This window comes from Sus scrofa, chromosome X (assembly GCF_000003025.6).
Source record: "Sus scrofa isolate TJ Tabasco breed Duroc chromosome X, Sscrofa11.1, whole genome shotgun sequence".
NCBI lineage: Eukaryota > Metazoa > Chordata > Mammalia > Artiodactyla > Suidae > Sus > Sus scrofa.
Window position 1 is genome coordinate 94,307,936 of NC_010461.5, and position 14,123 is coordinate 94,322,058.

The following is a 14,123-nucleotide window of genomic DNA, read 5'->3' on the forward strand; positions in this document are numbered from 1 at the left end:
GCCCTAAAAGACAAAATAAAATAAAATAAAATATTTAAAAAATTAAAAATAAAAGAAATTCAGGGTCTGAGTTAGAAGACTTAAGAGATCACTTTCCAGACATTCTTTCTTCCTCATGTCTTTCTAGAAATTAAATGCCAATCAACATCCTTAAGGAGCTCTTAACAAAGAAACATTGACTAGTTTTCCCCTCTTAATCATCCAGCCAAACACTCTATACCTGACCTGTAGAGGCTTTCAGTTTCGGATTCGTCATTGTCCCTGTTCCCTAAAGCCAGCAGTGCTCTTTGAGACTGCCCTTCTATCCCTTCTCACAGTTCATAATACAGCTATCTGCCAGCTCGGGATTCCTCATAATAATCTCTGACAGAATCCTAAAAGTGCAATCTGAATTTTTACAGGTTTCAACTTCCCGTGGACATGAGAGAGAATAAATTAACCTTAAATTTGAATTTCTCTTGCAGGTTATTTCTACTTATTGATGCAGGATCTCTTTGAAATCTACCATAATGATTTCTAAAAATTTCCAGGTTTCTTACTTATACCCAGGCACAAGATCACCTTCTGCTCCCACTTCCTTGTTGATATTTTCTGCCTGTGAGCTTCTTTATTTTTATTTATTTATTTATTCAGGCTTCTTTATTAGTGGAGGTGCTTACCTAGATTACTACTTCTCAGTACTCTTAAAAAAAAGAAAAAAAAAAAAAAGTGCTCAAAGATCCACACAGAAAGGGGAAGACTCAATCTCTCCCAACTCTGCATTTCACTCTGTCTCTTGACCTTGCTTATGCCCAGAGTCTCAGGGAAAAACTCTTACTAAAAAGAGAGTCCTTTCAGTATCTGCATAGACATTATGTCTGCATTGTGGTCAGCTCTACTCCCTCTTTGGGGACCATACTATCCTCTCCACCTCCAGTAACCCCAGAACTCCCAGGCTCTTCTTAACATTTTCCTCTGGAAAGGAAGGAGTGGAAACAGATGTCCTCAGCTAGAAACTCATCTCAAACTCAGCCTGGCTAGCCCTGATGTGCTATTGTTACTCTTATAGATGGTATGCACATCATTTTTATTGTGTTTGGAAGATGTTCAAAAATTAACAATTGGATTTATTGATGTCGTTGAGTACAGATGTAAATTTATTCATTCATTCAACAAATATTTATTGATGCCTTCTGTGAGCCAGGACAGTTCTAGTGTTGTGGAAACTGCAAAAACCGTGGCAGTGGAAGGAGACAAACAGCACTCGGAGATATGGAAAAGCAAGGTTTATACAGCACCAGTGCGGGCTCAGAGGAGTCACCTCCAGAGTCTGAGCACCAGGTCTTTGTTCTCAGTAACTTTTATACACTACAAGGTCTGGATTTTCCCATGTAAGCATCCCGGACCTCCCCCATCCCCAAGCAGACAGTGTTCCTCCCTAGGAAACTGAGCAAGCAAGGTTACAGAAGCAGAACTGATAAGCAATGTTGGGTACATGATTAGCAGGGCTGCTGGCTTGGATATAGGGTACACAGTTGTTACATTATTAGAAGAAGGGTGGTATAGTGATGAACATAGCTGGAAAGGATTGCAGCTGCCTTCTTAGCCAAGGGGGGGTTGTCCTTTAGTTAAAACTCTATTTATTTCACTAGAAGTTGGAGATAAAACAAAAACACAATCCACCCTTACAAGCAACCATACCTATAATTGTTTATTTCAGTAATGGTAATTCCATGCCTTCTCCAGAAATTTGGTGAGAAGGCATTCCCAACTTGAAAAAGGCTGCCGTTTTCTGATATCCTACTGCTGCTCTTTCACGTGACTATCAATTTATGCTGTGAATTGCTTTCAACAAAAATCAGTTCTAAATTTTCTTCAGTGAAATGCAGTTGAATGTCTGCCGCTCTACAAATCTGTTCAACCCTTCCGTGTGCTGTAACAATGTCCTGCCTTCTTTTCCGTTCCTGCAGGTGTGTCAGTTCCGATCCCAGTGATTGGACTGAGAGATGAAGACAAGGTGTTCGTCAACAACACCACCTGCGTGCTGAATGACCCAAACTTCGTTCTTATTGGGTCCTTCGTAGCTTTCTTCATACCGCTGACGATCATGGTGATCACCTACTGCCTGACGATCCACGTCCTTCGCCGCCAAGCTCTGATGCTCCTGCGCGGCCACACCGAGGAACCGCCGGGAATAAGCCTGGATTTCCTGAAGTGCTGCAAGAGGAATACGGATGAAGAGAACGCTGCAAACCCGAACCAAGATTTGAACCCGCGCCGAAGAAAGAAGAAAGAAAGGCGGCCCCGGGGCACCATGCAAGCTATCAACAACGAGCGGAAAGCGTCGAAAGTCCTTGGCATTGTTTTCTTTGTGTTTCTGATCATGTGGTGCCCTTTTTTCATTACTAATATTCTGTCGGTTCTTTGTGGGAAGGCTTGTAATCAAAAGCTCATGGAGAAGCTGCTGAATGTGTTTGTTTGGATTGGCTATGTTTGTTCAGGAATCAATCCTCTGGTGTACACTCTTTTCAACAAAGTTTACCGAAGGGCTTTCTCCAACTATTTGCGCTGCAATTATAAGGCAGATAAAAAACCTCCGATCAGACAGATTCCGAGAGTTGCTGCCACTGCTTTGTCTGGGAGGGAGCTTAACGTTAACATTTACCGGCACACTAATGAACCGGTGATTAAGAAAGCTGATGACAATGAGCCTGGTATAGAGATGCAGGTTGAGAATTTGGAGCTACCTGTTAATCCCTCCAATGTGGTTAGTGAAAGGATTAGTAGTGTGTAAGAAAGAGCAGCACAGTCTTTTCCTACAGTAAAGCTACAAATGTAGGAAATTGTTCTATAATTCTTCTGCTGGTGATAACAATGTAAATATTGCTGTCTGAAACAAGTGTTTTTATATATAGCTTTGCAATCCTGTACTTTACAATCATGCTTACAGTAGTGAGATTTAGGGTTCTATATTTACTGTTTATAAGAGATTGAGAATAACTTATTTTGATTGTTCGATGCAAAAATGTTGATTTTTTCCCCCTTCCTTCCTTCCTCCTTCCGTCCCTCTCTTTCTCTCTCTCTCTCTCTTTCTCTCTCTCTCTCTCTTATGCATAAAGAAATGTTGATGTTCATCTCAGGTGGCATTTGCAGGAGACCAGAATGATGCACATGACAGTGGTTATATTTCAACCACTCCAAATTGAACAAATTGAGTGAAATCCTTTGTCCAGGTTAACAGTAAATATATGCTTTAAATTCTTGCTCTGCTCATCTACACACATGAACACAGTGAGATAAGTTATGCCTTCTGAGGCTCTATCACACCTATTAGTGAGCCAAAGGCACAGCTTAGCCTTCTTGTCACACATGGGGGAAACTTTCACATTGTCAGAAAGCTGTGTTGATATTTTACTGCGATGTCTGTCCCCAAACATAGTGGTATTTTAACATAGCAGCTAGTTAACCAGGACTACAGAAGTGGAAGGATGATACGAGATATATACACCAATAATAGCTTTTCACTTCTTAAAGACAATGTTCAAATTCTGATTATAATGACAAGCAAACTGAAATTAGTGTTTTCATTCTGGTCCTTAGTAAATACCTAATTCCATGATTCAACTGGGAAACAAAATCCCAGAGTTATTTCCCAATACAGGATTCACCATCAATTGGGTTTCGATCTCGGGATCCTGGAAATTTGTGCGCTACACACAAAGTGAAATTAGCAGTTTGAGCCTTATTAAAATATTGTATTAATTATCGTACCTCTATCTATAGGACCTAATTTAGCAGTCCATTTTTGAGTAAAACTTGCGTTGGAAGCAGCGATGATTAAAACCTTGGAAGTTTTACTTGATTAAGGACTACAGAACTGGGCCCTTAGAATGTGGACAAAAAGTAATTAAAAAGACGCTTTTACTGAACTCTGGGAAAAACAGAAATACAGAGTTTCCATTTGGATTTTAAACAAAATTTATCTCATTTTCAGATCCTTCCAATCTCTCTAGTGCAGGGAAAGGCTGCAGCTAATTCGTGAAAGTGGCAAGCTCTTCATTGTACTGCAATTATGTACCCGAAGTTTCAATCTTTGTTAAAATATAGTGTCGTGTTACAATAAGTGTTGGCCATCGTTACATTCGTGGGCCTGCTGCTCTCTAAGAATTCAGTACCATTTTACTAGTTTGTTAACCGTGAAAGGTTTTCAAACATTGCTAAAGTCAGACCTTTCAGTCTATGCTGTGTGCAGAGTATACACGTGTTTCCAGTAACTGTATTTCCATGTGTGTCCATTTCCCACAACTGTGGATCAATTTCTGAAGAATTCATGATGCTATTTCTTATACCTGACAGTTACTCGCACACCTTAAGAGTATCCTGAAATTGGTGAAGACAGAATCTGAATTTCTAAAACTCCTGGTGTGTGTCCTCAACACACAGCATAGATAAATTTAACAGTCTGCCACAGGGGCAGTGGGGAGAGCTGCTGTATTTGAGGAAACTCATACAGTCCCTACGTGATTTGCAACACTGCCAAATGCCAGTCAATTGCTTGAGCATGCCCAATTATAACATGAAAGTAAAGTCTACCTGCCTATTAGCTCTGTCGAACTGCATGCTAAAACAATTATATGACATTGAAATGAGATGATCTAATTCCTACTGAGAAGAAAATGTCAGAAGAAACACAACCTGCATTGAGCATGAGTTCTGCACATACGGATGGTGTCCTGCATGTATATCACGTATGTTGCATAAATCCATCGAGTTGTATTAATGGAAGGCAGAGTAGGTGATACCAGAAGGACTGAAGCAAATCCTTCAGCAGTCTTTTAAAAAACCGTGCATTCAGATCTGAAGTATTATGAGTGTCAGAGAACACTGGAAACATCTGATTTCTTTTCTGAACTATCAGGGCAAGCTCATAGCACATGTTTTACAAAGAAATAAAATAGAAACCACAGATTTTGAAAAGCACTAGCAATAAGTTGAATGATAATAGCTTACAGCACATTTGTTAATGATTCCTATGTCATTAAGTAGTAGTACTTCATAGTACCCGACACAGTAATTATCCTCAAATTGTGTGCTATTCGTAAGTTCCGTGCAGTTTGGTATGAAACAAGTATACCCATTTGGATATAAATCTTTCAGTTCAATGTTAAATCTATAACTTTTATAAATGTTTTAAAGTCCGTGTGATAAGTGTACATGTGGTGAATTTACTGTCAAACAAATCATTTTGATGTACTATTGTATATCTGTTTTAGACATGTGCAACAGACTGCCTTATATTATTTCCTGTAAATCTTCCTTCATCAAGTGGTACTTTTTGTGAGTGATTGCAAAGTGTTGTTTTATTCCTGGTTCCTGTATGTTATCCATTCCAAGTTTTTGTGGTACTTCCTATTAATTTATTAAATTTATTAAATGTTGCCTAATATGTCATGTGTTTTATTTTCCCTTTGCATCTTTCGAGAGAAAAATATACCACTTCATTTTCTTGGAAAATTAAATTGTAACATGCAAAATAAGTTCATAAAGATAAATACAACCAGAAAATATGACTCTTCTGATAAAGTATGCTTTATACTCAAAGACCATGACCCCAGAGGAAAGACAAGAGGTGTAAACAACAAAAGCAATATTAACATCACGGATTCTGCATGAGCAGAATAACTGCACTCACTCTCAAATTATCCTACCTTTCTTAGCCTGGGAAGTGGCCTGGGTGTCTCACATACTCTCCCTGCTGTAAGTATCATTGCTAACTTATGCCCATCAGACTCTAAGCTCCCCAAGATCAGAGAGGACCTTGTCTATCTTGTTGATCCCCAATTGAGAGTGGCCATTCTATGTTCAACAGACAGAATTGAGCTTCAGTATCTGTAGGCACTGTATTATCTGTTTCTGTTGCCAGTATGAGCCTTACAATGCCTCACTATTCAGTCATGTGGTGTGACTTGATCACCTTACTTACCTCTATCCCGAATGGCTTTGGATACCTGTGCAATCATCAGGGTCACCATACTAAGTCACTCTGTTCCTTCATGCCTGGAGCTGTGGGTGACAAAATACAACTGGCCTTTTCTTTCAACATTTATACCTTTCTGATGCTGAGTGATCCTACTGGCATGAATTCCGTTCCCTGAGAGGAGAGCAGGAATACCTCATTCTTTTGCAACCATGACCAGGTTGATTCCGCAGAGTGGGTCAAGGGATAAGGGTGAACTGCCACTTGAAACAACAGGGTCACTGCTGCCTATGGTCAGAAACATCTTATATCTACTATTGAAGCTAGGGACTATTCTGCAAAGCGAGGCAATGGGGAGAAGTTGAAAATTCTGATGGCACAGAACTGGAGTTGTTACTACTAAGGGAAGGGAAGGAGGGGCAGAGAAAGCCTGGACTGCCTCATCTCATAGCATTGGAAGGTCTTCATGGTCTGAGGAGACAAAGATGCTTCTTGCCATCAATTAGTTAATCAGCTTCCACTTAAGTCAAAGCAATCCCCATGGTAGAGGCCCCTTTCTCTTTGCATATTCCACTAGACATAGTGGACATATTAACCAGAGAGCTAAATATATTAGAAAGAGGTATTTTTATAGGCAATGCTAACAAGAATAGGTGACCTCATAGTGGTTCTCAAAATTATGTGACCCATAGGACTTATAAATAGTTCTAAGAGATAGGTTGGGTCCCCTGGGATATAAATTCTAAGGTGGAAATAAAGTGTGCAGGATGTAGATTAGGAAGTAATCTTGGGATCCATCTGCATGAGGAAAGGGAAGAAAGGAGGACTAGGCAGAGGGAGAAGTTGAGTTATGATGTAGTTACAATAAGGACTTACTTGCCGAGGCCAGCTCAGCAGGATGGGGCTGAAGAACGGGTGCTGTGGAACTTAAGGAAAAAACCAACCCAAAACAAAACGCCAACACAAAGCAAAACACAGAGACAGAGACAGCAAAGGTGGGAACCGGGGGACTCAAGGTCTCTAGAACCAAGAGCCCCGCCTCAAGAAACCACACCGCTTTTATTTTACTCTTTTGACGAGACCACATGAGGAGGGGCTATGGATGGATAATCAAGCAAGAAGATTGGAAAAACATGTCTCGTGACACTTACTCTCAGAGTTCCCTTGTGGCTCAGCAGGTTAAGGAGCCAGTGTTGTCATTGTTGTAGCTTGGGTCACTGCTATGACCAGGTCCATTCCTTGGCCCAGGAACTTCCATATGCCCTAAGAGTGGCCAAAAAAACAAAAAAGGACTTATTCCTTTTGTACCTTTGGAAGGGAAAATATACCACTTCACCTCATTTTCTTTGAAAGTTAAGTTGAATTCAGCAAAATAAGTTCACAAAGACATACACAACCAAAAAGTATCACCCTTCCTGCCTAATTCTGCATATACTCAAAGACTATAACATCAGGGGAAAGACAACTAAAAGGCATGAACAACAAAAGCAATACCACACTTAGCTGACTCCCATAGGGAGCTTTTAATCTAGAATACCCCTTCAGAATTGTCCTGATTTGAAGCAAGGGGGCCAATCCTTGATACCTTCACTGTCCCCAAGAGAGATAAATGATCTTATGTCAGGTCATTCTCTTCAACAGGGGCAACTGCCAAAGAGGGCTTATAAGCTCAAAGCTGTCACGTCCACAATTTCCTATCACCCAGGGCATAAACCCTTCAGTCCTGAAAGTGGGATCTTGTCAGCATCTATAACAAATAGCAAATTTTTTGGATAGAAAAGATTCTCCACATAGTTCAAAAGGATTCAGCCCCTAGGAGCTCCCTGGTGGCCTGGAGGTCAAGGACTTGGTGTTGCTATGGCTCTGGTAACAGCTGTAGCTTGGGTTTGATCCCTGCCCGGGGAACTTCCTCATGCCACAGACACCACCAGAAAAAAAAAAAAAAAGATTCAGCACCTTCATAAATAACCTGAAAGAACCAAATCAAAAGGAGTGAGAGGAAATACATGTTTTTTGTTTTTCGTTTTGTCTTTTTGCCTTATCTAGAGCCGCTCCTGCAGCATATGGAGGTTCCCAGGCTAGGGGTTGAATTGGAGCTGCAGCTGCCGGCCTACACCACAGCCACAGCAACACCGGATCCAAGCCGTGTCTGCAACCTACACCACAGCTCACGGCAATGCTGGACCCTTAACCCACTGAGCAAGGCCAGGGATCGAACCCACAACCTCATGGTTCCTAGTCGGATTCGTTAACCACTGAGCCACGACGGGAACTCCGTAAATATATGTTTTTATATGTGGTTTCTCTTCTTAATAAAAGTGTTCTCAACAGCTTCCTAGGATTCTTAGATTTCTGAAAACATCTGGATAGCTCAGGCTAAACTGCAGTAAAAACAAACAAACAAAAAAACAAACAAAAAACCCAGTGTCTCAATGGCTTAACAAAACAAACACCCATTTTGCACTCACACTTCTTGTCCAGTGTAGTTGCCAGGAAACTTCTTTTCATCATAGTTACTCTGGGAAAAAGTGGTGATAGAGGCTCCATCTTTACTCTTGCTTCCATGTAGCAAAGGGAAAGGAATTTAGCGAACATATTTCTTCCACTACAGCTAACTCTACCTTAGACATTCAATTTAATCCGAACTCTAGCTATATCCTCACATCTTACCTTTAACACTATTTCTGTTCTTAACTTTATCCTTAAAACTGTCTCTATTTGTAATCCTACCTTTTTTTTTTTTTTTTTTTTTTTTTTTGTCTTTTTGCTATTTCTAGGGCTGCTCCCGCGGCACATGGAGATTCCCAGGCTAGGCGTTGAATCAAAGCTGCAGCCGCCAGCCTACGCCAGAGCCACAGCAACGCGGGATCCGAGCCACGTCTGCAACCTACACCACAGCTCATGGCAACGCCGGATCATGAACCCACTGAGCAAGGGCAGGGACCAAACCCGCAACCTCATGGTTCCTAGTTGGATTCGTCAACCACTGCACCACGACGGGAACTCCAATCCTACCTAACTTTATAATTAATTTGAACGTTAACTCTTGTTTCTAAATTACTTCTAACATGATCCTGCCTACTGCAAACTCCAACCTTTCTCAAGCATCTAACCTTACCATTAACTCCAATGCTTCCTGTTTTTAACCTTTCCTTAGAGCTACTTCTAAACTATTCCTAACCTTACTTCTAAGCTCAAGCACTAGCACTAATTACTTCTATTTTACTCTAAGAAATTATTGAGATCCGAGAAGCTGGACAGGAAGACACAGAAGGAAACTTTATGGTTAATCCTTTTTTACCTCTTAGTCTTAAAACCTCACACCCAAACCAGCTTCAATTGCCTACTCCCCACACACAATCTTGATATTATTATTTCTATTATAATTATTTATTGAACATTGACAATGTGCAAAACACAAACATGCTTTGTTTTATGTAAATAGGTGGTTGGTACATTTAAAAATCTCCACTTTGCTATTGTGGAAACTGAGGAGAAGTAAAGTGTCTTCACCTAAATCATTTTGCTAGAAAGAGCAGAGGCGGAATTATCTGATTTCTAAATCTGTGCTGTTCCCAATGTTCCATATGACTCCTCCTTAGTGTCCCATGGGCAAAACTGGCTTCCCCTGAGCAGAAAGCAAAACCCACATCAAAGTGCATATTTCCAAGTATTACCACCTCAAAATGAGGTAAAGAAGTAAATGAGTGAAAAAGAGGAAAGTCTTTTTAAAATTTTTTCACTTCTGCCACTAAAATTAATAACAGCTATGTATAGTCCAATGTGAATCCCTTTTGGAAAAAGGGATAGGGATTGAACAAACAGCAAATAAAATGAGATTCACAGTGACAAAGATAACTCTTTAAGAAGTGACTTGTTTATGCTTAAGATGAAAGTCCTTGAAACACAGTAAGATAATTTTGATGAGAAGATCATGTTGCTGATGATACTCTAACATCAAAAAAGAGATAATTACTATCTCAACAGAGGATTCATCCTAAGACTGGTGTCTTAGCCCATTCAGGCTGTTATAACAAAATACCATACATTGGGTGGCTTACAAACAATAGAAATTTATTTTTCATAGTTTTGGACCCTTGAAACTCCAAGATCATGGTGTTAGTCTGGTTACATTCTGGTGCAGGCCTTCTCCCAGCTTGTAGACTGCCTATGTGCTGCCATGCCTTCACAGGTGAAAGGGGTGAGGGAGAGCCCTTTTTTATAAGGGTACTAATCCCTTTCATGAGGGCTCCGCCTCATAACCTAATCGCCTCCCAAAGGTCCTGCCTCCTAATACCATCACATTGAGCATTAGAACTTGGGCAGGGGGGACACATAAGTATTCAGGCCATAGCAATTAATTTTACTAAGCAAAAAGGCTAAGATTTTATTTAAATGTTTAATTCAGAAATTATGCTTTTTCTGGGAAAAACTTAGCTCCTCCCAGTTGGAGTATTCTTTCTTTTTTTTTTTTTTTTTTTGTCTTTTGTCTTTTTGTTGTTGTTGTTGTTGCTATTTCTTGGGCCGCTCCCGCGGCATATGGAGGTTCCCAGGCTAGGGGTTGAATCGGAGCTGGAGCCACCGGCCTACACCAGAGCCACAGCAACGCGGGATCCGAGCCGCGTCTGCAACCTACACCACAGCTCACGGCAACGCCAGATCGTTAACCCACTGAGCAAGGGCAGGGATCGTACCCGCAACCTCATGGTTCCTATTCGGATTCGTTAACCACTGCGCCACGACGGGAACTCCGAGTATTCTTTCTATGTAGGAGAATCTAACAAAGACAGTCAACAAAGGCTCAAAGAGAAAAAAGGAGGGTAGATATTCAATTCCGGAAACTAGTAGGGTATTTTATTAATGGAACATGCAATAACTTACATGAAAGCTGCTCCTGAGTGTTAATATAATTTAGTATCCCCACTATATGGTTTTAAGGCAAATTTTGCAGGCCTTCAAGCATCAAGATATGGGTTCTGGGAGTTCCCGTCGTGGCACAGTGGTTAACGAATCCAACTAGGAACCATGAGGTTGCGGGTTCGGTCCCTGCCCTTGTTCAGTGGGTTAAGGGTCTGGCATTGCCGTGAGCTGTGGTGTAGGTTGCAGACGCGGCTCGGATCCCGCGTTGCTGTGGCTCTGGCGTAGGCCGGTGGCTCCAGCTCCGATTCAACCCCTAGCCTGGGAACCTCCATATGCCGCGGGAGCGGCCCAAGAAATATCAAAAAGACAAAAAAAGAAAAAAAAAAAAAGATATGGGTTCTCAGTAAACCGTTGAAATATGGAGCTACTCCTGTTTCAGTGTCTCCAGACCCCACCATTAAGCACTTGTCCTCTACTCTTCTCTCTTTTCCTCTTTATCTGTACATTTTTTTTCAGTTTTACAAATATTTTATTTTTTAACAATAAATACAATTAATATTACAAGAAGCAATACATAAGATTTTATTTGGGTTATTTTTCAGCATAGCTTTATTAAGGTACAATCTATAGATCTGGGACTGGTAGTAGAAGTGGAGATTTACTGCAAATAGGCATGAAGTTTGGGGAGGTGATGGAAATATTCTAAAACTGGATTGTGGTGATGGTAGCACAATTCTGTCAACCCACTAAAAATTACTGAATTATACACCTACAGTAAGTGTATTGTTTTGAATGTGGTCTATGAACAATGCATTCAAGCAGGTAATTAATTCAAAAATATCCCCACAGTGAGTTTGACAACCTCTGGACAAACCAGAGCCCTAGTTGGCACTGGAGCTTCACAACAGCCTGGATCTCTTAGGTAGGTGGAAATTAAGGACTTTGGCAATTTTATTGGTTTCTCCAGAACACTTCGACCTTTTTACACTACCACTGCTGTGCTATGGATTACTGGGGCTTTGGAATAATCTAAACCACCCAGATGCCTCCTGGTCCTGATTCCCCAATTCAGATGGCACCTCAGGAATATGTCATCTTTAAAAATTAGAGTGGGAGTCAAGTGCCTAGAAAGTATCTCTAAAAGCAGCTGAGAAGCATACACATTAATCTATATACTTCTCAGTTACTCTTTTTGGTTTTCCAAAATGACACCATAGGCCAAGGGCTGTCTCAAAGAGACATTGCCTTAAGGGAAAGATACTATGTCCTTCATTTTGTTGTAGGAAACACCTTTTGGTTCACTTTTGGAAACTCGGCTCATTTCTCTGTCTCAATTCAATCAGTAGATCTTCTGCTCTCCAAATGTACACTATTTTCATTAAGTGATTAAAGAAGAATAGAAAACAGCATATTACATATTACTTGCTAGTTCAAGTCACTGTAAATCTAGTAGATAAACACATTAAGTCTTTTCCTTTGTTCCTCTCAACTGCTTTCCTTTGTCCAGCAGTTCAGAGAAGGCTGCAGCAAAAAAACCAGAGAGAAGTTTAACAGAGATCAAAATAAGAAATGACCAAAAAGGGCCTTGTTAACGTTATACTCACTGCTGGAAATCTAGAAGGCTGTGCACGTATGCTAGGCTGCACTCACTCAGGAGAGACTAGAGTGGACACTTGAGAGCTGGGACAGGACTGAAAGCCTTCCTTGAGCCACACACAGCTCTATCTGCAAAGAATGGAGGTTTTACTGCCTCACGGGCCTCAAGAACCAATTAGGACAAACCACTAGCAGGACACTAAGTAGTGCTAACCTTAGGGATGACTTTTAGGAAGCCAGACTTTAAAATAAAGACAAGGAGAAAAGACTAGAGTTGTGCCATCAGAGGCTGCACACTGTGAGAGAAATAGATTTTGCAGAATTAGTCCGGACAAACCATTAAGAAACAAAAACAAAAAACCAGGCCCTAGTGGGAAGTCAGAAACCAGACTTGCTACAATATATGATCTAAAATGTCAGAGTTCCCATTGTGGCTCAGTGGAAATGAATCTGACTAGCATCCATGGGGACCCGGGTTTGATCCCTGACCTTGCTCAGTGGGTTAAGTATCCAGTGTTGCCGGAGGTCACAGATGTGGCTCGGATCCCACACTGCTATGGCTGTGGCGTAGGCCAGCAGCTACAGCTCCAATTCAGTCACTAGCCTGGGAACCTCCATATGCCGTGGGTGCAGTCCTAAAAAGGCAAAAAAAAAAAAAAAAAAAAAAAAATCTAGTTACCCATTTAAAAAAATTAGATATGCAAACAGACAAAATAGTGTGATTTATATTCAGGAAAAGAGGCAGGTGACAGAATTTGATTCTGTTAGGGCCCAGGTGTTTAAACTCAGCAGAAAAAGACTTCAAAGCTGCTATTAAACCATGTGTAAGAATTAAAGGAAGTACGACAACATTTCACTAAAGAGAGAATATCAATAAAGATATAGAAATTATAAATAAGAACCAAATAGAAAATTCTATAATTGTAAAAAGTACAATAATTGAAATGAACCTTTGTTAAGTGGAGTTTGACAAGCCATCAAAGATTAAACATAGAGTTACCAGGCAATCCAGCAATTCTATCCATAGATATATACTCAAGAGAGTTGAAAACATATGTCTACACAAAAACTTGTACACAGTAACATTATTCATAATAGCGAAAAAGTGGAAACAACTCAGATGTCCATCAACTAATGAATGAATAAGTAGTGGTAAATTGATAAAATGTAGTATTATTTGGCAATTAAAAATGAAGTACTGATGGATGCTGTGAATGAATAAATCTTGAAAATATTATGTGGAGTGATGAAGCCACATCCACAAATATATTTTCATATATTTCAATTACTTTCATATATTTTAGGAATATATGTTTATATGAAATGTCCAGAATTGATAATCAATAGACAGAACATGTAATAATGGTTTTCTAGGGCTAAAGGTGGGAATATGAATTAACTGTAAATGGTCAGGAGAGAATTGGGGCAAATGAAACATTCTAAAATTACGCTTCTACATTTAAAACAGATGAATGATGAATTTTATGGTATATAGTGAAGATTCAAAAAAGCTGCTGACAGGGAGCTCCTGTCGTGGTGCAGTGGAAACGAATCCCACTAGGAACCATGAGGTTGCAGGTTTGATCCCTGGCCTCGCTCAGGGGGTTGAGGATCTGGCATTGCCGTGACCAGTGGTGTAGGTGGCAGATGTGGCTTGGATCCTGCGTTGCTGTGGCTGTGGTGTAGGCTGGCATCTGTAGTTCTGATTGGA

The 14,123-nt window shown here is 40.4% G+C and overlaps 1 protein-coding gene and 1 long non-coding RNA gene across 3 annotated transcripts in view; one reads left to right on the forward strand and one right to left on the reverse strand.

The window, feature by feature from the left end:
• Positions 1-5,417, forward strand: part of HTR2C (5-hydroxytryptamine (serotonin) receptor 2C, G protein-coupled) — a 259,938-nt gene extending 254,521 nt beyond the window's left edge. The window contains exon 6 of one of the 2 annotated variants that reach the window (XM_021079477.1): positions 1,950-5,417. In XM_021079477.1, the coding sequence (XP_020935136.1) occupies positions 1,950-2,773 (824 nt within the window). In that variant the 3' untranslated portion in view covers positions 2,774-5,417. 2 annotated transcript variants of the gene reach the window in all.
• Positions 2,143-14,123, reverse strand: part of LOC110257706 — a 36,737-nt gene continuing 24,756 nt past the window's right edge. The window contains exon 3 of the long non-coding RNA XR_002340611.1: positions 2,143-2,196. This is a non-coding gene — a long non-coding RNA (uncharacterized LOC110257706). The remainder of the gene's footprint in view (positions 2,197-14,123) is intronic.